The following is a 24,577-nucleotide window of genomic DNA, read 5'->3' on the forward strand; positions in this document are numbered from 1 at the left end:
CTCCTGTTGGAGAAGGTCATTGCCTGGTATCTGAGTGATGGTTAGACTCTCTCTTGTTGGAGATGGTCATTGCCTGGTATCTGAGTGATGGTTAGATTTTGTCCTGAAGAAGGGCTTATGCACAAAATGTTGATTCTCCTGCTTCTCGGATGCTGCCTACCCTGCAGTGCTTTTCCAGCACCACACGTTTCAACTCTCTCCTGTTGGAAATGATCATTGTCTAGTAGCTGAGTGATGGTTAGACTCTCTCCTGTTGGAGAGGGTCATTGCCTGGTATCTGAGTGATGGTTAGACTCTCTCCTTTGGAGATGGTCATTTCAGGGTTGGTTCCTGAGGATTAGAGGGTGGCTAATGTTATACCACTTTTAAGAAAGGTGGGAGAGAGAAAGCAGGAAATTATAGACCAGTTAGTCTGACCTCAGTGGTTGGAAAGATGCTGGAGTCTATTATAAAGGATGAAATTACAGCACATTTGGATAGTAGTAACAGGATAGGTCAGAGTCAGCATGACATTATGAAGGGGAAATCATGCTTGACTAATCTTCTGGAATTTTCTGAGGATGTAACTCTGAAGATGGACGAGGGAGATCCAGTAGATGTAGTGTACCTGGACTTTCAGAAAGCTTTTGATAAAGTCCCACATAGGAGGTTAGTGAGCAAAATTAGGGCACATGGTATTGGGGGCAAAGTACTAAATTGGATTGATAATTGGTTGGCTGATAGGAAACAAAGTGTAGTGATAAACGGCTCCATTTTGGAATGGCAGGCAGTGACCAGTGAGATATCGCAGAGATCTGTGCTGGGGCCGCAGCTTTTTACAATATATATTAATGATATAGAAGATGGTATTAGCAATAACATTAGCAAATTTGCTGATGATACAAAGCTGGGTGGTGGGGTGAAATGTGATGAGGATTTTAGGAGATTACAGGGTGACCTGGACAAGTTCGGTGAGTGGGCAGATGCATGGCAGATGCAGTTTAATGTGGATAAATGTATGGTTATCCACTTTGGTGGCAAGAACAGGAAGGCAGATTACTACCTCAATGGAATCAATTTAGGTAAAGGGGCAGTACAGAGAGATCTGGGTGTTCTTGTACACCAGTCAATGAAGGCAAGCATGCAGGTACAGCAGGTAGTGAAGAAGGCTAATAACATGCTGGCCTTCATAACAAGAGGAATTGAATATAGAAGCAAAGAGGTGCTTCTGCAACTGTACATGGCCCTGGTGAGACCATACCTGGAGTACTGTGTGCAGTTCTGGTCTCCAAATTTGAGGAAAGACATTCTGGCTATAGAGGGAGTGCAGCGTAGGTTCACGAGGTCAATTCCTGAAATGGCGGGATTACCTTACACTGAAAGACTGAAGCGACTGGGCTTGTATACCTTTGAGTTTAGAAGACTGAGAGGGGATCTGATTGAGACATATAAGATTATGAAACGATTGGACACTCTGGCAGCAGGAAACATGTTTCTGCTGATGGGTGAGTGCCGAACCAGAGGACACAGCTTATAAATACGGGGTAGACCATTTAGACAGAGATGAGGAGAAACTTCTTCACCCAGAGAGTGGTGGCTGTGTGGAATGATCTGCCCCAGAGGGCAGTGGAGGTCCAGTCTCTGGATTCATTTAAGAAAGAGTTGGATAGAGCTCTCAAAGATAGTGGAATCAAGGGTTATGGAGATAAGGCAGGAACAGGATACTGATTAGGAATGATCAGCCATGATCATATTGAATGGCGGTGCAGGCTCGAAGGGCTGAATGGCCTACTCCTGCTTCTATTGTCTATTATCTATTGTCTATTGTCTGGTATCTGAGTGATGGTTAGATTCCCTCCTGTTGGGTATGGTCATTGCCTGGTATCTGATTAATGGTTAGATTCTGTCCTGAAGAAGGGCTTATGCCCAAAATGTTGATTCTCCTGCTCCTCGGATGCTGCCTGCACTGCAGCGCTTTTCCAGCACCACACTTTTCAACTCTTTCCTATTGGAGATGGTCAATGCCTGGGATCTTAGTGATGGTTAGATTCTCTTCTGTTAGAGATGGTTATTGCCTGGTATCTGAGTGATGGTTAGATGCTCTCCTGTTGGAGATGGTCATTGCCTGGTATTTGAGTGATGGTTAGCTTCTCTCCTATTGAGGATGGTCACGGTTTGGTATCTGAATGATGGTTAGACTCTCTCTTATTGGGGATGGTCATGGTATGGTATGTGAGTGATGGTTAGATTCTCTCCTGTTGGCGATGGTCATTGCCTGGTATCTGAGTGATGGTTAGACTCTCTCCTGTTGGAGATGGCTGTTGTCTGATATCTGAGTGATGCAAATGTCACTCACCACATTCCAGACCAACCCTGGATGTGGTCAGGTATTGTTGCATATCAGATGTGGACTGTCCAAAATCTGGGGGTGGGCTTTTGCCTTCGGTGAATGAGACAGCACCAAATGTGGACACAAATAGTTTGAATACTCCATGTTCAAATCTCGTGGCAACAATGCACGGAGATAACTCACACAAAAGTAGAAAGAGAGATTTGTATTTATATGGCACCTCAACTACTCCAAAGTCCTTTGCATCTATTGACTCATAGAGATTAGATTAGACTTACAGTGTGGAAACAGGCCTTTTGGCCCAACAAGTCCACACCGACCCGCCGAAGCGCAACCCACCCATACATTTACCCCTTACCTAACACTACGGGTAATTTAGCATGGCCAATTCACCTGACCCGCACATCTTTGGACTGTGGGAGGAAACCGGAGCACCTGGAGGAAACCCACGCAGACACGGGGAGAACGTGCAAACTCCACACAGTCAGTCGCCTGAGTCGGGAATTGAACCCGGGTCTACAGGCGCTGTGAGGCAGCAGTGCTAACCACTGTGCCACCGTGCCGCCCACAGCATGGAAATAAACCCTTTGGTCCAACACATCTATGCCAACCAGAGATATCCTAAATTAATCTAGTCCCATTTGCCAGCATTTGGCCAATATCCCTCTAAACCCTTTCTATTCATATACTCATCCATGTGTTTTTTAAATGTTGTAATTGGACCAGCCTCCACCATTTCCTCTGGCAGCTCACACACACACACACCACTCTCTGCGTGAAAAAGTTGCCTGTTAGGTCTCTTTTAATTCTTTCCGCTCTCACCTTACCCAGGAAGGCCAAAGATGTATTTTTGAAAAGTGCAAACACTTCTGCAATGTGGGAAGTTCAGAAGCTAAATTGTGCACAGCCAGCTCCCTACAGACAGTCACTTATTAATGACCTGAGAATCGGATTCTATGCTGATTGAAGGATAAATATTGTTCAAGACACTAAAGGACAAGTCATTGGACCTCTCTTTGATCATGCAGTTCAGTGGATGGTTGAGGGGGATCTGCAGTTGTAAGGCACTGTGCTGGTGGTGAGGCTTTCATTCAGAGCATTCTAAATCAAGGAGCAGTCTCTTGGGCCACATCTGCAATCAAAGGTTCTGGAGAGCATTGGTGCACTGTGATAACACACACCAGGACACACTGGCATTCACCAAAGATCCTCAGACAGCACCTTCCAAACCCATTACCACTTCCATCTAGAAGGACAAGAGCAGGAGATATATTGGAACACCACCCCCCTGCAAATTCCCCTCCAAGCCACTCACCATCCTAACTTGGAAATATATTGCCTGCAATTCCCTCTATAAGGGCATTGTAGGTCTACCTGAGCACCTAGAGCCATGGAGATGTACAGCAAGGTAACAGACCCTTTGGTCCAACTGGGTGGAATAATTTTCAGAGGGTCACTGTGAACTTGTTGGGCCAAATGGCCTGTTTCCACACTATAGGCATTTTATGATTCTATGAACTCATCCATGCCGACCAGTTATCCTAACCTAATCTAGTCCCATTTGCCAGCACTTGACCCATAACCCTCTAAGCCCTTCCTATTCATACACCAGTAGCTCCAGCAGGAGCTCACCGGCACCTTCTCAAGGGACAATGACTTAGGGGAGGCAGGGATGTCACTGGGCTAGTAATCCTAAAGGTAAAATTCTAATAAGCCTAAAGCCCAGGCTAATGTTTGAGGGACATGGGCTTGAATCTCACTGTGGAAGATGGTGAAATCAGGGTGATCCTGGAGGGGAGATCCACATGTGAGTCCAGACCAAGTGGTTGACTTTCAACTGCCCTTTGGATAATCAAATGCTGGCCCAGTCAGAAAGAGCCACCTCCCATGAACAAATAAATGAAAATAACAAATTGGAACACAGTGCTGCTGCTGGATGTGAGCACGGCCCCTGTGTTCAATTAACCTGAGTATCGCTGCACAGCTACAGTATTGAGTGCTATTGGTTTTATTATACTGTCACTCACATGTGCCCAGACATGGAATCGACCTGATTGTCACAGAAGTAATGGAGCCTCTCTGGGCTGTGGAGCGTGTGACACCCCACAGTTTCAATTTGCTGACTGGTTCCTCTAATGATCTCGCAATGTGATATGGAGACAGAAGGAAGTGCCCCTATCTCTTACTTGTGGTCTCTGACTGTAAGTCTGGCTTACATGCAAACACCTTGTTAATGCATTTATTGTTGCAAAGCTTGTTGAGACCACAGCAAAGGAAGATTAGGTCAGGTGGTTGCGACAATGACAGGAAACTGAAAATGTCACGCTTTTGCTATGAACCAATTAGGGAGACTCTTGGCTGCTACCAAGAAAACCTCATTTGTCTTAAACTCCTTCTCACAGAAACCTAACACCGAGTTTTCCTTTCTCTCCTGGCGTGTTCTGTAGGATGGCAAGACTGACGTGAAGGCTCTGATGGCGAAGTTTGGCAACAAGTCTGCGGAGGAGACATCCTCCCTAGGCTCTCGGCCTGTCAGGTTCACTCCCCAATCCTCACTCCAAGGGGACAAGCCCTCAGTGGCCAGCAAGGCTGCTGGATTCGAAACCTCCGCCGGTCACAAGTTCCAGACCCCCAGAACGACAGGGTCCTTCAACGAGAATTCCAACCGGGCTGCACCCAAACCATTCCAGGAGAACAAAGCTTTTCCCAAACCGTCAGCTTTGAAAGCTCAGTTTGAGGGACTCAACAAGGAAGCCAATGATTGCAAGCCTGTGTTCCCAAAGTCCACTTTGGGGGCTAAACCATCCCTGAATACCTTCAGTGCTCAGAAAGCCGAGAAAGATGAGAAGGCTCCTTTCCCAAAGCCTCAGACTGGACTGAGGCCTACACTGGACTCGGCTGATTCACAAAAGGAAAATGAAGTCCGGCCAGGTTTTTCCAAGCAGTCTCCATTTTCCAAACCGTTGAATCCCGTGACCTCCCATGAATCTAAGCCGGTTTTCCCCAAATCCCAGTTCCCAAAGCCCCCAAATAGCCACTCGGGCAACGTGGGTGAAGACAGGGCCCTGAAGCCTGCATTCTCCAAACCACCTGCAGGGCCGAAACCTTGGAACGAAGCCAGCAGCACACACAGAGAAAACAAGGAAGGTGTCGGCGAAGAGGAGACCAGCACTGGGAGAGGGGATGCGGCCTTTGGTGTGAGGTCACTCAGACCCGTGAGTGAGCGAGGGAGATTTCTCAGTCATGGTGGAGAGGACAAGGCATCCACAACCGAGAACAAGAGTGAGCCTCTGAGGCCCAGTGGCCTGAAGAACTTCCCACCAAAACCCAAACAGGAAGAGGCCTCTGCTTTGCCCCCTGGGACCAGCAATGTCCAGAAACTGCAGAGCCAGTTCCTCAACAAGTCGCAGAGTCAAGAGACTGAGGAGAGGCCAAAGGATCCAAGTGCCCCTAAACGGAGAGCCCTGCCCGCTCCATGGACTCTGGGGGCCCCACCTCAAAAACCCAAAAGACCTCCAACGGTGAACTTGGACCTTTTCCACCAACCCCACAAGAAAGAGCCCCCAGCACCCCCAGGTATTTCTCACAATCTCACTCGTTACTGTGTTGCTAAAACAGATCTATATCTTGGCAGAGGGTGATGTTTAAAAAGCTTGTCATCTTTTCAATAGGCATTTGCTAACTCATTCCGTTGTGGACATTTTAGCTAAAGCCTCCTTGTAGTGAACAGCATTGAACCACAACTTGCATTTATATGTCCATTTAATGTTACAAGGTATCCTAAGGTGCTTGACAGAGCGTTTTCTGCATTGGATATCAAGTCTGTTAGTGGGGCTGTCAGAACAGGGAGTGTCTTCAAGTGCAGTAAACAGACAAAGAGGATAGGAGCATAATTTCAGAACTTGCACTCCAAGCACCTGAGGTCACGGCCACCAACAGTAGACAAGAGGCCCGAGTTTGAGAATTGTGCCATTCTTAGACAGTTGCAGTTCAGGAAGAGATTATGTAGTAAGCAGGAAGAGATGAAACATTGAATTGTAGAAGATAGAAGCAAGAGTAGGCCATTCAGCCCTTCCAGCCAGTCCACCATTTTACACTATCGTGGTTGATCATCTAATTCAGTTCCTTGTTCCTGCTTTCTCCCCATATCCCTGGATCCCTTTAGCCCAAAGAATTTTATCTAATTGCGATGCCTGCCATTGTCAACCAGCCCCACCCCCCCTCATTCAGTCACTGTGTAAATGAAGAACGATACACTGCCCAACCACCCATCAACAAAGGGTTGATGTCTTCAGGAGAGGAATACGGATTAGTCAGCCAGGAGACTTGGGCTGACCGATCACCTCCAAGATCTCAAACAAGATCAAGGCACCAGGGATGGGCTTGTGTGGAGAGACTGGAGCTGCAGAGATTGTAAAGCAAAGAAGATTAAGAGGAGGTTTGTTAACTTTATTAGATTGAAGGAAAAGGGCAGGAGGTTCAGAGGGGAATGTGAGAAAACATTTTCACCCAGAGGGTGGTGGGAGTCTGGAAGTCGCTGCCTGTGTGGCTGGAGAGGCAGAAAACCCTCATCGCATTGAAGAAGTGTTTCAAGTTGCACTTTATTTTTTTATTGAGATGTGAGAGTCGCTGGCTGGACCCAGCATTTATTGCCCGTCCCTAGTTGCCCCTGGAGAAAGTGGGGGTGAGCTGCCTTCTTCAAGACTTCCAGAGCTCTGGGCCAGTTTGTGGAAAGTGGGATTGGAGATGTTAAATGTTGTCTCTGTTTGGAGGGGATGCAATAGGCCAGAAGGTGGTTTCCTGTGCTGTCGCTCTCGGTGACTGTCATTCAAAAGAATGAATGGTTTTGGTAGACTAATTAAGGAGAAAGTGTTCCTAGTAATGGATGGGTTGGTTATTTGTTGATTAATTTATTTTGTACATGCCCAGGCCTTCACAGAGTGACACCTATCAGACTGTAGCCTTTCAAACTGTAGATGGGGAAACCCTTCAGGTGTGTGTGTGTGTGTGTCTGTGTGTGTGTGTGTGTGTGTGTGTGTGTGTGTGTGTGTGTGTGTGTGTGTGTGTGTATATGAAGGGCTTTGTCCTGTGCTGGGTTGAGGGGGCAGGAGCTGTGTGTGCAGGGAGCTTGGACTGTTCCTCTGGGTGCAGTTGTTCAGACCCTGTCAATCAGCATAGGCAACATGTTACTGACTTCTCATATCTCCAAACCCTTGGCCCAAAGGAGGTCCAAATCTAAAGGATTAGTCACCAAAGGGCACAGATTTCAGACTGTCACAAAAAAACATGAGAAATACTTAAACTCAGAGGATTTTCCTGATCTGATGGGGCGGTGGAAGGAGACGTCTTGTGGATTCAGAAAAGTAATTTGAAAACGGGAAAATGTTCGGAGGGAAGATAAGAAAAGGGAACGAGAGTAAATCTCAACGATAGCTCTTTCAGAGGGCCAGAATGGGAACAGTGGGCCAAATAGCCTCTTTCTAGATTGTATCATTTATAGATTCTGAATCTGGCTGATTCTGAGTCCGCTCCATCCTCTCACAAGAGATGGGGGTGGCTGGGCTGAATACACAGGGTGCTCTTGTGGCTCTGTGCCGAGGTCTAGAACAGGTGGAGGGATGTGGAGGGAGTCACTGTTCCTGACTCTCCACCCTTCCTTCGTGTTAGTGTCTGCACTTGGGATTCCCAGGGAGGGAGTACATGGTGCTCATCCGCACACCAGCCGCGATGTTTCCACACTCCAAACACTGGTTCTGATTCCTTAATTTGTCTTTGGTTACAGTGTCCCCATGGGGGCTGTTTAAATGTTTTGTGACTTTCTGTTTAAAGGGAGCTTTACTCTGTATCTAACCCTGAGCTGTCCCTGTCCTGGGAGTGTTTGATGGGGGACAGTGTAGACGGAGCTTTACTCTGTATCTAACCCTGTGCTGTCCCTGTCCTGGGTGTTTTTGATGGGGACAGTGTAGAGGGAGCTTTACTCTGTATCTAACCCTGTGCTGTTCCTGTCCTGGGAGTGTTTTATGGGAATAGTGTAGAGGGAGCTTTACTCCGTGTCTAACCCCGTGCTGTCCCTGTCCTGGGAGCATTTGTTACAGACAGTGTAGAGTGAGTTTTACTTTCACTTTAAAAAGGTGCAGGAAGCTTTACAGGTCCCTCGTGTAGATACTGAGACTAGAATGAAGATAGATTGACAGTGTTAGAATGAATTACCATTGCGTATCCACATCTGCCATTTGCTCCCGTTATGATTCTAGCCAGTCTCTGCCGGGATGTTTGCACCTTCATGTGCAGGTGTAAAGGGCATTTGCCACCCAGGGCCTGTGTTTCAGTTTGCAGAGTGTACACTGTACTGTCAGAATCCTCACTCTCTCTCTGTGCTCACCTGCACCTTCCTCACCTGCTGATGGTTCCTCATTGACCTCCCCAAGTGCACCATAAGCAACAGGCTTCCTAACACCTGCCTATCCCCACACTGCCTCTCTGCCTATCACTGCTGGCTCTGATAGTCTTCACTCTCTCCCTATCAGTCAAATTTCACCCTTGTTCCTCAGTCCCTCTGCGTCATCCCTTCCAATCCCTGAAGTATTACACATTTATTTTTGTATATTTTTCCCTCAACTCCTGCATCATTCACTCCTGCCCTGTTCCAAACTCTCTCTCTCTCTCTATCTAGCTCTCTCTCCACCTATCTCTCCCATACTCTGTCAGTCTGATTCTCTCTCTCCCTCCTCCTTCACAGTACTTCTGGAAACCCACCCACACGACTGTAACTGTGCTCACAAGCACTAATTCCTCCTGTCAGCTTTGTCAACCTTGAGCTCTGCTTGAGATGTTTAGTTGTTTAAGTGTCCACCCCCGTTCGTTACAAACGAGGGTTTTGCGGACTCGACACAGCTGCTTCTGCCATTGTTTTTCCCAGTGCCCAGATCGATGCCAAGTGGTCTGTCTGGTTTCATTATGTTTTTGCAATGGAGTGCCCTGCCTGGCCATTTCAGGGTCACCCACGTCATTGTGAGAACAGCAGACTCCCCACTCCTGCTACAGAGCAATAGTGAACCAGATGGGTTTTTACAATAATCAACTGTGGTCACATGGTCACCATTAATGAATTTAAATTTCACCATCTGCCTTACTAGGATTTGAACCATTATTACTGGAATTTTAGCCTCAGACACTAGATTATTAATCCAGTGACATTACTCACTACACCACTGCCTCACCACAACCGAGTGCACAGACAGAACCCTAACATTATGTACGACAGAGCAACTTTCCTAATGTACTCAGTCAAAGTGTTAGCCTCAATGTTGTGTTTAAGTGTCTGCAGTGGGACTTGAACCTGCTCCCTTAGACCATGAGACCCAGGAGCCATTCAGCCCATTGGGTCTGCTGTGACATTCAATGAGACTCACCGATGAAAATGTTGCCAACAGCTGACTGGGAAGGATAGGAGAGTGCAGAAGAGCTATCCGAGAGGATCGTACAGTCAGACGTCAGCAAGCAACTTTGCTGGGGAAAGATTGATACTTAGAGTCATAGAGTCATAGAGATAGACAGCACAGAAACAGACTCTTCGGTCCAACCTGTCCATGCCGACCAGATATCCCAACCCAATCTAGTCCCACCTGCCAGCACCCGGCCCATATCACTCCAAACCCTTCCTATTCATATACCCATCCAGATGCCTTTTAAATGTTGCAATTGTACCAGCCTCACCACTTCCTCTGGCAGCTCATTCCACACACGCACCACCCTCTGCGTGAAAATGTCCCTTAGGTCTCTTTTATATCTTTCCCCTCTCGCCCTAAACCTATGCCCTCTAGTTCTGGACTCACCCACTCCAGGGAAGAGACTTTGTCTGGATGGAGGAAGGTTCATTTTCAGACGTTTCATCACCATATGAGGTAACATCTTCAGTGAGTCTCCAAATGAAGCACTGGTGGTGTAGCCCGCTTTCTATTATACGTTTGCATTTCTTTATTCTGTAACAATCCCAAGGACCTTACCATTAAGTGTATAAGTCCTGCTAAGATTTGCTTTCCCAAAATGCAGCACCTCACATTTATCTAAATTAAACTCCATCTGCCATTTCTCAGCCCATTGGCCCATCTGGTCAAGATCCCGTTATAATCTGAAGTAACCTTCTTCGCTGTCCATTACACCTCTAATTTTGGTGTCATCTGCAAACTTACTAACTGTACCTCTTATGCTCGCATCCAAATCATTTATATAAATGACAAAAAGTAGTGGACCCAGCACCGATCCTTGTGGCACTCCACTGGTCACAGGCCTCCAGTCTGAAAAACAACCCTCCACCACCCTCTGTCTCCTACCTTTGAGCCAGTTCTGTATCCAAATGGCTAGTTCTCCTAGTATTCCATGAGATCTAACCTTGCTAACCAGTCTCCCCATGGGGAACTTTGTTGATCCCATTACTGAAGTCCATATAGATCAAATCCACTGCTCTGCCCTCATCAATCCTCTGTTACTTCCTCAAAAAACTCAGTCAAATTCATGAGACAGGATTTCCCACACCCAAAACCATGTTGGCTATCCCTAATCAGTCCTTGCCTTTCCAAATACTTGTACATCCTGTCCCTCATGATTCCCTCCAACAACTGTCCCACCACCGAGGTCAGGCTCACCGGTCTATAGTTCTCTGGCTTGTCCTTACCACCCTTCTTAAACAGTGGCCCTACATTAGTCAACCTCCAGTCTTCTGGCATCTCACCTGTGATTATGAATGATATACATATCTCAGCAAGGGGCCCAGTAATCACTTCCCTAGCTTCCCACAGAGTTCTAGGGTACACCTGATCAGGTCCTGGGGATTTATCCACTTGTATGTGTTTCAAGACATCCAGCACTTCCTCATTTGTATAATGGATATTTTTCAAGATGTCACCATCTATTTCCTTATATTCTATATCTTCTATTTCATTTTCCACAGTAAACACTAATACAAAATATTCATTTAGTATCGCCCCCATCTCTTGCGGCTCCACACAGAGGCTGCCTTGCTGATCTTTGAGGGGTCCTATTCTCTCCCTAGTTACCCTTTTGTCCTAAATGTATTTGTAAAAGCCCTTTGGATTCTCCTTAACTCTATTTGCCAAAGTTATATCATGTCCTCTTTTTGTCTTCCTGATTTCCCTCTTAAGTATACTTCTACTTTCTTTATACTCTAAGGATTTACTCGATCTATCTTGTCTCTACTTCTTTTTCTTAACCAAACCCTCAATTTCTTTAGTCATCCAGCATTCCCTATACCTACCAGCCTTCCCTTTCACCCTGACAGGAATATACTTTCTCTGGATTCTTGTTATCTCATTTCTGAAGGCTTCCCATTTTCCAGCCGTCCCTTTACCTGTGAACATCTGCAACCAATCAGCTTTTGAAAGTTCTTGCCTAACACCATCAAAATTAGCCTTTCTCCAATTTAGAACTTCAACTTTTAGATCTGGTCTATCCTTTTACATCACTATTTTAAAACAAATAGAATTATGGTCGCTGGCCCCAAAGTGCTCCCTCACTGACACCTTAGTCACCTGCCCTGTCTTACTTCCCAAGAGTAGGTCAAGTTTTGCACCTTCTTTAGTCGGTACATTTCATATATTGAATCAGAAAATTTTCTTGTACACACATGTTTGCATGGAGTTTGCACATTCTCCCTGTTCGTGTATGCGTGGGTTTCCTCCGGGTGCTCCAGTTTCCTCCCACAGTCCAAAGATGTGCAGGTCAGATGAATTGGCCATGCTAAATTGCCCACATGAGTTGTATTAGTCGGAGGGAAATGGGTCTGGGTGGGTTACTCTTCGGAGGGTCGGTGTGGACTGGTTGGGCTGAGGGGCCTGTTTCCACACTGTAGGGAATCTAATATCTAATATTAACTTAACAAATTCCTCTCCATCTAAACCTTTAACACTGAGTCCTGAGTTCATCTGCCTTCCCTGTTAAGCCTCTTGCATTGAAATAAATGCAGTTTAATTTATCAGTCTTACCTTGTTCTCTGCTTTGTCCCTGTCTGCTCTGTTTGACTCGCTTCTTTTATCAACTGCACCAGTCTCAGAGTGATCTCTTTCCTCACCATCTCCCTGGGTCCCACTCCCTATTCCACACTCTCCCACCCCCACCTTAACAGTTTAAATCCTCTTGAGTAACTCTGGCAAATCTCCCTGGGCAGCGAAATGAGACAATCTCCAAACAATCTGTTCCTGTTGTAATGTGAGAAAGTGGAAGGGGCTTCTCCTCCTGCACCAGCCCTGAGTGTAGCCATCTGTAATTAGATTGTGGGTGACTTCATCAACCTTTATAAGGGCAGCTTCAGGGCTGGCCAGGAATGAGTTGAGGTTGGAGGAAAGTGTCGTAGAATGAGAGTCATACAGCATAACACAACGGCCAAAGCAACCCTTTGGCCATTGAGTCTGCACTGCTGGGTAGCCTCTGTGGTTTGGTGAAGCAGAGACACACTGAATAATCTTTTGCTGTGCTCGCTCTCCCTGACTCAATCACACTCTCTCCACCCATTTTCTCTCTCTCTCTCTCTCTCTCTCTATCTCATTATTTCTCTCTCAATTCCCAACCTTTCTCTCTATCCCACTCTGTCTCCCACACCCTCCCTCTCATCTGTCTCTGGTACTGGCTCCCTTTCTCTCTCTCTCCCCCACCTCTCTTGTTCCATCCTTTCTCACTCTCTTTCTCCTTCTCCTCCCAACCCCCATCTCTCGCTGTTAACAAATGCTGCAGAAAGCAGGGCACAAACAGGAAGAGCATGTATTCAGCTGTTGGCTGCAGACAGCAGTGAAATAAAATTGAGAAAGGATTCTGTTACAATCATAGAACCGTGGAAATGCACAACACAGAGGAGGCCATTTGGCCCATCACGTCCCTGCTGAATAATTAGCTATTTAATCTCACCTCTCTCAGTTCCTGGTCGAGATTTATGAAAGTTATGGATTTCAAGTGACTATCAAACATTTTTAAAAATTAATTTCTGTATTTCTGTCTCAAACATCCTTCAGGCAATTACTTCTAGGTCCCTAGACAATTCCCCACCACTCCCCTCAACTTCATTCTGATGCTGCTGCTAATTCCTTAAAATCAATGTTCCTTGGTTATTGACCATTTTGATTACATTGATCCCTACACCCACTAATCCACTTGATCAGATATACCCTTGATTTTATTCCAATTAAATCTCTCATTGGTTCCTCTCTTCCAAAGAAAAACCATCCCTAGCCAAGCTCTTCCAGTACAGTTCCAACACCAGTATCTACCCGACAATGTGGAAAATTGCCCAGGTACGTCCTGTACATAAAAACTGGACAGATTCAACCCAGCCCCTTCCCGCCCCATCAGTCTCCTCTCCATCCTCAGTAACGTGATGGAAGGGGTCAGTAACAGAGCTGTCAAGCAGCAGCTGCTCAGCAATAACCTGCTCAGTGACGCCCAGTTTGGGATCCCCCAGGGTCACCCAGCTCCTGACCTCATTCCAGCCTTGGGTCAAACATGGACAAAAGAGCTGAATCCCAGAGGGGAGGGGAGAGGGACAGCCCTTGATATCAAAGCTGTATTCAACCGAATGTGGCATCAAGGGGCCCTGGCAAAACTTGAATCGACTATTGGGGGCAAAGTCTTCACTGGTTAGGGTCATACCTGGCACAGAGAAAGATGGTTGTGGTTATTGGATGTCAGTCATCGCAGCTCCAGGACAGCTCTGCAGGAATTCATTAGGGTACTTTACTAAGCAAGTAACATTTTCGCCCAAAAGCAGGCAATGTCCATCTCCAATAAGAGACAATCTAACCATTGCCCCTTGACATTCAATGGTGTTACCCACTACATCCTGGGATTTACCATTGACCTGAAACTCAACTGAATTTACCAGTTAAACATAATGGCGACAAGAGCAGGTCAGATGTTAAGAATCTTACAGTGAGTAACTCACCTCCTGACTCCCCCAAAGCCTGTCCACTATCTACAAGACACAAGTCAGGAGTGTGATGGAATACTCCCCACTTGCCCTGAATGGGTGCAGCTCCAACAATAGACAAGAAGCTCAACACCATCCAGGACAAAGTAGCCTGCTTGAATGGCACCACATCCACAAACATCCCCTCCCTCCACCATCGAGGCTCAAAAGCAGCTCAAGGCTGGAATGAGGTCAGGAGCTGAGTGGCCTGGCAGAACCTAAGCTGTACATCACAGCAGGTTATTGCTGAGCCGGTGCTGCTTGGTAGCCCTGTTGATGACACCTTCCATCACTTTACTGATGATCAAGAGTAAACTGATGGGGCGGGAATGGGCCAGGTTGAATTTGTCCAGCTTTTGATAGCAGTGTATACTTTTTACAAGATGCATTGCAGAAACTCACCAAAGATCCTTAGACGGCACCTTCAAAACACATGACCACTTCCACCTAGAAGGAATAGGGCTGCAGATACATGGGAACACCACCCCTGCAAGTTCTACTCTAAGATCCCCTTAAAGATCCATCCCACCCTGGCAATGTTTTCTACACCCTCTACCATTGGGGAGAAGGTACAGAAACCTGAACACACGCACCAGCCGGTTTCGAGACAGTTTCTACCCAACTGTTGTTAGAATACTGAATGGACTCACAAACTCTTCATATTCGCCTGTGCCTGTGTTTTTGTTTTTGCCGCTGTTTATCCATTATTTACTACCTGTGCGACTTAACTCCATGATCTGCCTGTGTTGCTCGCAAGACAAAGCTTTTCACTGTGCCTCTGGACATGTGATAATCAACTCGATTCAACTCAATCACGTCCAATATGATTTCGCTCCAGAACGAGCGTATCAGACTGAAACATTAGCTCTCTTTCTCTCTCACCACATCTGCGGAAACTGCTGAGTTTTTCCAGGACTTTGTTTTTATTTCTGATTTCCACCCTCCCACATCTTGCTTTTATTTATCAGAATTCTCTAGCTCTGTATCCCTTTCCCCAATCCTATAACTTCACAGTTCTCCAAATTAAAATCTCTTTGCCGTTTTAATGTCCATTCGCTCGGTCTGTTGATATCTTCCTACAGCTTACAGCTTTCTTTGTCACTATTGACCATGTGGCAATTTTCTAAAAACTCATCTGCAAACCTCTTCGTCATTCGTGTGAGTCCAACTCATTGATGATAGAAACACCAAAGACGAGGGGCCCTGTATTGTGTTCGATCAAACCCCACTGGAAACACACTTCCAGTCACAAAAACACTGCCAAACGTTACCGCTCTGCATTCTACCATTGATTCCCACTTTTCAGTAGATTCCATGAAATTTTACCTTTCTGACCAGATTACCAGATGGCACCTTGCCAATAATCTTCCTAAAATTTATGTAGACCAGCCCATCAGTCAACGCCCCTCATTACTCAGACATTTAGTGAGACTGAAATTCCCCTTAACAAACCCAAGGTGATTATTGTATCTTGTATTTAAAACTGTCCCTCAGAATCTGTACAAAATACTCATCAAAGAACAAAGAACCAATACAACCCAGGAACTGGCCCCTCAGCCCTCCAACTCTGTGCCACCACATTTTGCCTTTACATAGTAAAACTGTCTTCACTTCCAGGGTCCCTCTATTCCCTTCCAAATCATGTATTCATCCAGGTGCGTGTCGAATGTTGCTCTTGTGTTTGCTTCCACCACCTCCTCTAGTAGCACGTTCCAGGCACTCACCACCTTTTGTGTGAAAAACTTGACTTGCACATAGAAACATAGAAGATACAAGCCTGCTCCACCATTCATCACAATCATGGCTGATCATCCAACTCAATAGCCTAATCCCACTTTCTCCCCATAACCTTTGACCCCATTCACCCCCCCCACCCCAAGTATTATATCTAGCCGCCTCATGAATACATTCAATGTTTTGGCTTCAACTCCTTCCTGTGGTAATGAACCCCACAGGCTCATCTCCTTCCTAAATGGTCTACCCCAAATCTTCAGACTGTGACTTCAGTTCTGGGTGCACCCACTGTCGGGAACATCCTCCCTGCATCTACCTGTCTAGTCCTATAAGTGTCTATGAGATCCCCCCTCACTCGTCTGAAATCCAGTGAAAACAATCCTAACCCAGTCAATCTCTCCTCATACGTCAGTCCTGCCATCCCTGGAGTCAGCCTGGGAAACCTTCGCTGCACTCCTTCAAGAATAAGAGTATCCTTCCTCAGAAAAGGAGACCAGAACTGCCCACAATATTCTAGGTGTGGCCTCACCAAGGCCCTGTATAACAGCAACGACACATCCCTGCTCCTGTACTCGAAACTTCTCGCAATCAAGGCCAACATTTCATTTGCCTTCTTTACCGCCTGCTGCATCTTCAGCAACTGGTACACAAGGTCACCCAGGTCCCACTGCACACTGTCCTCTCCCAATTTACAGCCATTCAGGTAGTAGTTTGCCTTGTTTTTGCTTCCAAAATGAATAACCTCACAGTTATCCAAACTATACTGCATCTGCCATTGATGTGCCCACTCACCCAACCTGTCCAGATCACGCTAAAGGATCTGTGCATCCTCGTCACAGTTCACCCTCCCACCGAACTTGGTATCATCTGCAAACTGCACTTTTCTTTTAAACATCCCCGCACTGCACCTTGAACCTGTGTCCCCTGGTAATTGACCCCTCCACTCTGGGGAAAAGCCCCGTACTTTCCACTCTATCCATGCCACTCACAATCTTATAAATTTCTATCAGGTCTACAAACTGTGCGCTGACTGACCTGTCATTACATGGTTTCTCAATTTCAACGATAGTACAATGTTGGCTGTCCTCTGGCCATCTGACACTACACCTGTAAACAGACAGGATTGAAAATTGACAACATTTTTTGAATACTATTTCATGGGGTCTGGGTGTTGCTGGTTAGGCCAACATTTATTGCCCATCCTGATTTGTTGAGAGTTAACCACATTTCCGTGGGTCTGGAGTCACAGACTCAGGTAAGAACAGGAGATTTTGATCTCTCCAAACATTAGTGAACCAGGTGGATTTTAAAGCTGAAAATGTGTTGCTGGAAAAGAGCAGCAGGTCAGGCAGCATCCAAGGAGCAGGAGAATCGACGTTTCGGGCATGAGACCTTCGTCAGGGCTCATGTTTCCTGAAGAGGAGCTCATGCCCGAAACGTCGATTCTCCTGCTTCTTGGATGCTGCCTGACCTGCTGCGCTTTTCCAGCAACACATTTTCAGCTCTGATCTCCAGCATCTGCAGTCCTCACTTTCTCCAGGTGGATTTTAAAGACAATCAACAATGGTGATTATATCAGCAGCCAACTTTGTTTGAAATTCCGGATATTTACAGAGGAACCTCGGTTATCCAAACGAGATTGCAAGGTCTCGATACTTGGCATTCGATGTGATCCATTTGTTCAACCAAACAAAATACTCCCTGCCCGTATCCTTTGGGTAATCAAGGTTCCATTAGCCTAGGGTTCTAGATGACAATCCACTGGAGTACTATTGGCCCAGCTAATCCCTCCTTTGGTTACTTTAGATTACATTACTTACAGTGTGGAAACAGGCCCTTCGGCCCAACAAGTCCACACCGACCCACCACCCACCACCCACCCATACCCCTACATTTACCCTTCACCTAACACTACGGGCAATTTAGCATGGCCAATTCACCTGACCCGCACATCTTTGGACTGTGGGAGGAAACCCACGCAGACACGGGGAGAACGTGCAAACTCCACACAGTCAGTCGCCTGAGTCGGGAAATGAACCCGGGTCTCAGGCGCTGTGAGGCAGCCGTGCTAACCACTGTGCCACCGTGCCGCCCACTAGGATTCAGCTCTGATGCTTCATTGTTCTTCAAAGATGCTAAATGTAATATTTCCTCTCTTGCCATGTTTAATGCATCCAATATTTCACACTTCTCCTTATCTACATTATCGCCGTCTTTCAATCAGAAAATATTTGCTAAAAACTATGCTCACACCTTCCTCCTCCACACACTGGTTTATTTTTACTGCCTCTCAACAGGACCTTACGCTTTTGCAGGTTGCTATCTTGCCTTTTATCTATTTCTAAAACACCATTTAGCTTTATTTTCCAGCCTCACCCCAGCAATTTCACCGATTTGTTACAGTACGATAAAATCAGCCATTCAACCCATCATACCTGGACTAACTATTACCTCCTATCTTTTCCCCATAACCCTGATTGCCATCAGAATCACAAAATGGTCTCTCTAGTTGTCAGCTTTCTGCAGGATTGAGCTTTCAGTATGCACCAGAAAAAGCCCTTTTCTTGCCTTGATTTACTCTGTACACTCCATAACAACCAGGGATTCAGAGTGGGGGCAGGTCAGTGGACGTTGAATCCCCCCACAGCATCCTCTTTCATTGTGAAAGCATATTTGTCCTGAACCCTCACTATCTCCTCTGTACAAATCTCCCTCTGCTCTGACCCCCTGATTTCCTCCTGATGCCTCTCTCCAACTCACTTTTAACACATCACACCTCAGTTTTGTCAAATTGGCCCTTTGAAAACTCTCAATCCTGGTCTGTCTTTGACCTTTTCCAAAAGCTCACTACTGGAGGTACAACATTTATCATTGCAACAATCTCCCAATGATACCTCTTGCTCAATGCATTCGTCTAAACTAAGTCCACACTTTTTTTTAATTTCAAACATATACTTTATTCATAAAATAATCATAAAATAATTTGATGGTCTGTACATTTGGTCATGCCATACATATGTCAACATTTACATACACAGATCAGAAATTATCATTGTTATATACAGGTCTGTGCATTTCTCACTCATATGCCCATATATTTAGCTGAGGTGTCAGCAGAGCCCAAACGACTGCATGGGCCCCCTGTTCCACTCCTGCCTCTTCTCTTGTTGAGTTGACTGTCCCCTAGCAGAAAGGTTCACCTGAATTCTGTTCCCTGTATACCCCTTAGGCTGATTTGGGCCTAATTAATATTGGGCCCTTGCTGTTGCTGTACTTCTGAGATTTACTTCTCTACTACTCTCTGATCGGGGGTTGGGGTTGGAGGGGGAGGGTTGGATATACCCTTTGTTGTGCAATTGGCCAATCTTTTCTTCTCCAATGCAACCCCTTGTAGTGTAATTTGATGTTACTAAAACAACAGCTCTCCCCCCCCACCCCCTCCCCCAACCCCCAAAGCTTGAGTCTTTCACTTTAACCAAGACTGTGAGCTTCTCTGTAATGCTCCTGCCTGTCTCACCTGAAAGGCCTGTGGAACGGGGCCTGCAACTGCAGGTGATGACAAAGATAGAGGGCAGTGGGCAGGGGAGCCCTCAAACAGTCTCGCAATTCTCTCTGGAGGGAAGGACCCTCATGGAGAGAGGGAGAAACAGTCAAAGGATTACCTCAGCTACAGGCCATGTTCCACGTAAATAATCCATTTTCCTGATCTTTGTTTCCCTTCATGTTTTTGGAAGACCTAAGGTCACTGCAATGCAGAATCCCTGCTTCATGATCTTTGGGCTGCCCACAAGTTTCAACCTCACATTAGGGGGAGCTGAGGCCGAGTGGTGTTATTACTAAACAATGAATCCTGAGACCCAGATATTGTTCCAAAGACCTGGGTTCAAATCTCACCACGGCAGATGATGGAATTTGAGTTCAATAAAATTCTGGAATTAAGAGTCTAATGATGACCATGAATCCATTATCGATTGTTAAAAAAAAACCATCTGGTTCACTAATGTATTTTATGGAACGGAACTGCCATCCTTATCTGGTCTGGCCTACATGTGACTCCTGACCCACAGCAATGTGTTTGACTCTTAACTGCCTCTGGGCAATTAGGGATGGGCAATAAATGCTGGCCTGACCAGCGACTCTCCATCCCCTGAATGGGTAAAACAAAAATTACAGCTGTAACCAGGTTCCTGCCCTTTCTTGAAGACAGGTTTTTTCTATAATATCAGAATTCCAAGTGTCCATCTGATTCTTGTAGCCTGTTCCTGTACACTTCAGTGAGACTCCCTGCTCTAAGGAAAGCCTATCTGCTCTCTCTTCACAACTGAATCAGGTAACATCCTGGTGAATCCTGTCTTGTGAAATCATATCCTTCATGCAGTACAGTGATCGGATCTCTGGGCAGTACTGCAACTGTGGCCTAACTAACATTATATCCAGCTCCATCACCACCTCCCTGCTCTTATACTCACTGCCTTGACTAATAAAGGCAGGTGAAAGTGAGGTCTGCAGATGCTGGAGGTCAGAGCTGAAAATGTGTTGCTGGAAAAACACAGCAGGTCAGGCAGCATCCAAGGAACAGGAGAAGCTGAAGAAGGGCTTATGCCCGAAACGTCGAATCTCCTGTTCCTTGGATGCTACCTGATCTGCTGCGCTTTTCCAGCAACACATTTTCAGCTCTAATAAAGACAGGTACCCCCGGGCCTTCTCAATTACCTCATCTACCCATCCTGCTCCCTTCAAAGATCGAGGGATATGCTCACCAAGCTCTCACTGAACCTTCTCAGAGCCTATCATTCAATGTGCTTTGTTTGTCCTCGCAAAAATCATCACCTCACACTTTTCAGAATTCAATTCCATTTATTCAGCCCATCTATCCAGCCTGTCTACATCGTCCTGCAGACTGAGGCTTTCCCTCGGGTGAATGTTCATATTACCTGTGAACCGACTGATCATACCTCCTACATTCATGTCTATGTTGTTAATGCAAACAGCAAACAGCAAGGGAGCCAGCCCTGAGTTCTGTGGTACACCATTGAACACAGGCAGCTTCCAGTCATAAAGACAATTGCCTCCAAAACTGGTAATAATGGCTCATTTTAAATCCCCCTCCTCCTCACCATCTCTCCAACCACATGTATCCTTTTATTTTCGTACTCAGTAGAGTGTGATACAGGGAGTAATTCAGTAGTTGCTACCTTTGAGATTGTAACATTTGATTCTATATCTAGTGCCCCAATACCTACCTATTAGACTCACTGTCTCTTGTCCTCTGACATTCCATCTATCTCTGTTTGTTGTCTCTCTCTGACTCACCCTGTAGCTGTTTCTCTCTGTGCTGTCAATCATCCTCCTCTCTGTCTTTAGAACCCCTATAGCATGGAAGCAGGCCATTCAGCCCATCAAGTCCACTCCGAGCCTCTGAAGAGCATCCCACCCAGTCCCACTCCCCTACCCTACCTGTATAATCTTGCATTTCCCATGGCTAATTCACCTGGCCTGCACATCCCTGGACACTACAGGACAACTTAGCATGACAGCCCCCTGAAGTTGGAATCAAGCCTGGGCCCACGGCGCTGTGAGGCATCAGTGCTAACCACTGAGCCACCATTCCACTCAAGTATCCCTGTTTTCAGGGATCACACTCCTGCTCCATGTCACCCCCACAGCCAGAAGGAGCAAGAGGCGGGGTTTTCACCATTCACAAGGGATAAAGTCCCGCTTCCATGAGATCCTGGCCATTCTGATTGGCCAGTGGTTCTGTAGACCCAGCAGTGCCATCTGTAGCAGTGGCGTGGGCTGGGATTACAGTGACTTCCTGAATCTGGAATCTCCATGTTCAGGAGGTAAGTATGAAGGGTGGGGTGTAGTGGGGGTGGGTGTCACTGCCTCGGGGGAGTGGTACTGAGATCTGTCTGGATTTGGGTGCTGAGGGGACTTGATTGAGAAGCTGAGCTGGGGGGGATCACCATGAGGGGCACCACAATGGGAAAGGTGATCGAAGTGGAACAGAGACCAGTGAGGGTGGTATCCTGAGGCCTGAGCGTCTCACTCACACCCTCCCCCACCTCCCAACCTGAACTCCCCGAATTCAGGCCCGATGCGAAACAACATCATCTCAGAATAAGGGGCCAGCCGATTTTAGACAGCGATGGGGAGGAATTTCTTCCCTCATAGGAATTGAATCTGTGGGATTCTTTCCTGCAGACGGCTGTCGAGACATTCAGTAAGTTCAAAGCTGAGACAGACACAGTTTTATAACCGGAAGGGGGTCACAGGTAATGGGGAAAAGACAGGAAATTGAGTTGAGAATCATCAGATCAGCCACGATTTCATTGAATGACAGAGCAAACTTGATGGGCTGAATGGTCTGCTTCTGATCCTATGACGTATGGTCTGATAATCCTATTGGCCATTACGTAGTCATTAGTTGCGCAATGAAGAGCCTCAATGAGGGTGAAGGGTTGCCTAAGTGTCACCCACACCTCCCTTGTATGACAGGCAGGGTGGGGGGTGGGCACCCTGGGTGCCTCCTGCAGACCTCCCCTCGAGGGGAGTGTTACCTTCCTTTTTCACTATTCACTCATGGGGCCACAGACATCATTGACTGGGCCAACATTTACTGCCTGTCCCTCTTTCTCTTTGAGAGTCTGCACAGATTGTGTGTCCCCCTCAGGCTCTCTGTGATCACTCTCTCTCTCTGTCACTGCCTTAACTCTCTCCCTCTGACTAACCCTCACTCTCTCTGGTCAATCTCTCTCTATCTCTTTCTCTCTCTCTGTCTCTTGCTCAAAGAACAGTACATCACAGGAACAGGCCCTTCAGCCCAACATGACTGTACCGACATGTGATGTGTTTCTAAATTAAAAACCTTTTGACCCTCTGTGGTCTGTGTCCCTCTCTTCCCTGCCTATTCATGGATCTGTCCAAATGCCCCTTAAACATTGCTATTGTTTCTGTCTCCACCACCCCCTCCAGCAGTGCCTTTCAGGCACTCAACACCCTCTGTGTAAAAAGCCTCATCTCCTTTAAACTTACCCCATTTTACCATAATCCTATGTCCCTGGCCATTGACATTTCTACAAACGATGATGATTCTCATTCTTTCTCTCATTGACTGACTCTCACTCAGACTCTCTCTCTCCCATTCCCTTTTACTATCTCCCTCACACTCTCATTCTCACTCAGACTCTCTCTGATCACTCTCTTTCACATTCCCTGTCTTTTGCTCTGACTTTCTCTGAACAATCCCTCCATCTTTGCTCTCTCTCTTTCTCTGTCTCTCTCTGTCTCTCTCTGTCTCTCTCTCTCTAAGTTTGACTGCAACTCTGTCCCTCACTTGGATTCTCTCTTGCTCTCTTTCTGACCGTGGCTCTCCATCCCTGAGATTTGCTCTGATTGTCACTCTGGTGCTGACTCACTCTCACTCTCTCGCTCGCTCTGATATTTGATGCTCACTCGTTTTGTGACAATGAGAAGTCCTATCTGCTGTCGTTTAGGACACACAGCTCATCAGCACTGACTCTGTGAGAATGTAGGGGGGAAGACCAGATTGCTTCTTGTCGCTTTCAATAATGACTGACAGAGTTAGCCCTTTGAGGGGCAGTGAAGCGTGGAGAATGGGGAGGAGGGGGAATGGGGAGGAGGGGGAATGGAGAGGAGGGGAATGGAGAGGAGGGGGAATGGAGTGGAGGGAGAATGGAGTGGAGGGAGAATGGAGTGGAGGGAGAATGGAGTGGAGGGGAATGGAGAGGAGGGGGAATGGGGAGGAGGGGAATGGGGAGGAGGAGGAATGGGGAGGAGGGGAATGGAGAGGAGGGAGAATGGGGAGGAGGGGGAATGGGGAGGAGGGGAATGGAGAGGAGGGAGAATGGGGAGGAGGGGGAATGAGGAGGAGGGAGAATGGGGAGGAGGGGGAATGGGGAGGAGGGGAATGGAGAGGAGGGAGAATGGGGAGGAGGGGAATGGGGAGGAGGAGGAATGGGGAGGAGGGGAATGGAGAGGAGGGAGAATGGGGAGGAGGGGGAATGAGGAGGAGGGGGAATGGGGAGGAGGGGGAATGGAGAGGAGGGGAATGGAGAGGAGGGGGAATGGAGTGGAGGGAGAATGGAGTGGAGGGGAATGGAGAGGAGGGGGAATGGGAAGGAGGGGGAATGGAGTGGAGGGGAATGGAGAGGAGGGAGAATGGGGAGGAGGGGGAATGAGGAGGAGGGGAATGGGGAGGAGGGGAATGGAGAGGAGGGGAATGGAGAGGAGGGGGAATGGAGTGGAGGGAGAATGGAGTGGAGGGGAATGGAGAGGAGGGGGAATGGGAAGGAGGGGGAATGGAGTGGAGGGGGAATGGAGTGGAGGGGGAATGGAGTGGAGGGGAATGGAGAGGAGGGGGAATGGAGTGGAGGGGGAATGGGGAGGAGGGGAAATGTGGAGGAGGGGGAATGGGGAGGAGGGGGAATGGGGAGGAGGGGGAATGGGGAGGAGGGGGGATGGGGAGGAGGGGGAATGGGGAGGAGGGGGAATGGGGAGAGGGGGGAATGGGGAGAGGGGGG

At 47.1% G+C, this 24,577-nt stretch overlaps 1 protein-coding gene across 3 annotated transcripts in view; it reads left to right on the plus strand.

The window, feature by feature from the left end:
• LOC132826430 (FYN-binding protein 1) overlaps positions 1 to 24,577 on the plus strand; it is a 191,492-nt gene that overhangs the window by 52,460 nt on the left and 114,455 nt on the right. For all 3 annotated transcript variants that reach the window (XM_060842351.1, XM_060842368.1, XM_060842360.1), the window contains exon 2: positions 4,777 to 5,905. In XM_060842351.1, the coding sequence (XP_060698334.1) occupies positions 4,777 to 5,905 (1,129 nt within the window). The remainder of the gene's footprint in view (positions 1 to 4,776; positions 5,906 to 24,577) is intronic.

The sequence above is a fragment of the Hemiscyllium ocellatum genome, chromosome 2 (assembly GCF_020745735.1).
Source record: "Hemiscyllium ocellatum isolate sHemOce1 chromosome 2, sHemOce1.pat.X.cur, whole genome shotgun sequence".
Lineage (NCBI taxonomy): Eukaryota > Metazoa > Chordata > Chondrichthyes > Orectolobiformes > Hemiscylliidae > Hemiscyllium > Hemiscyllium ocellatum.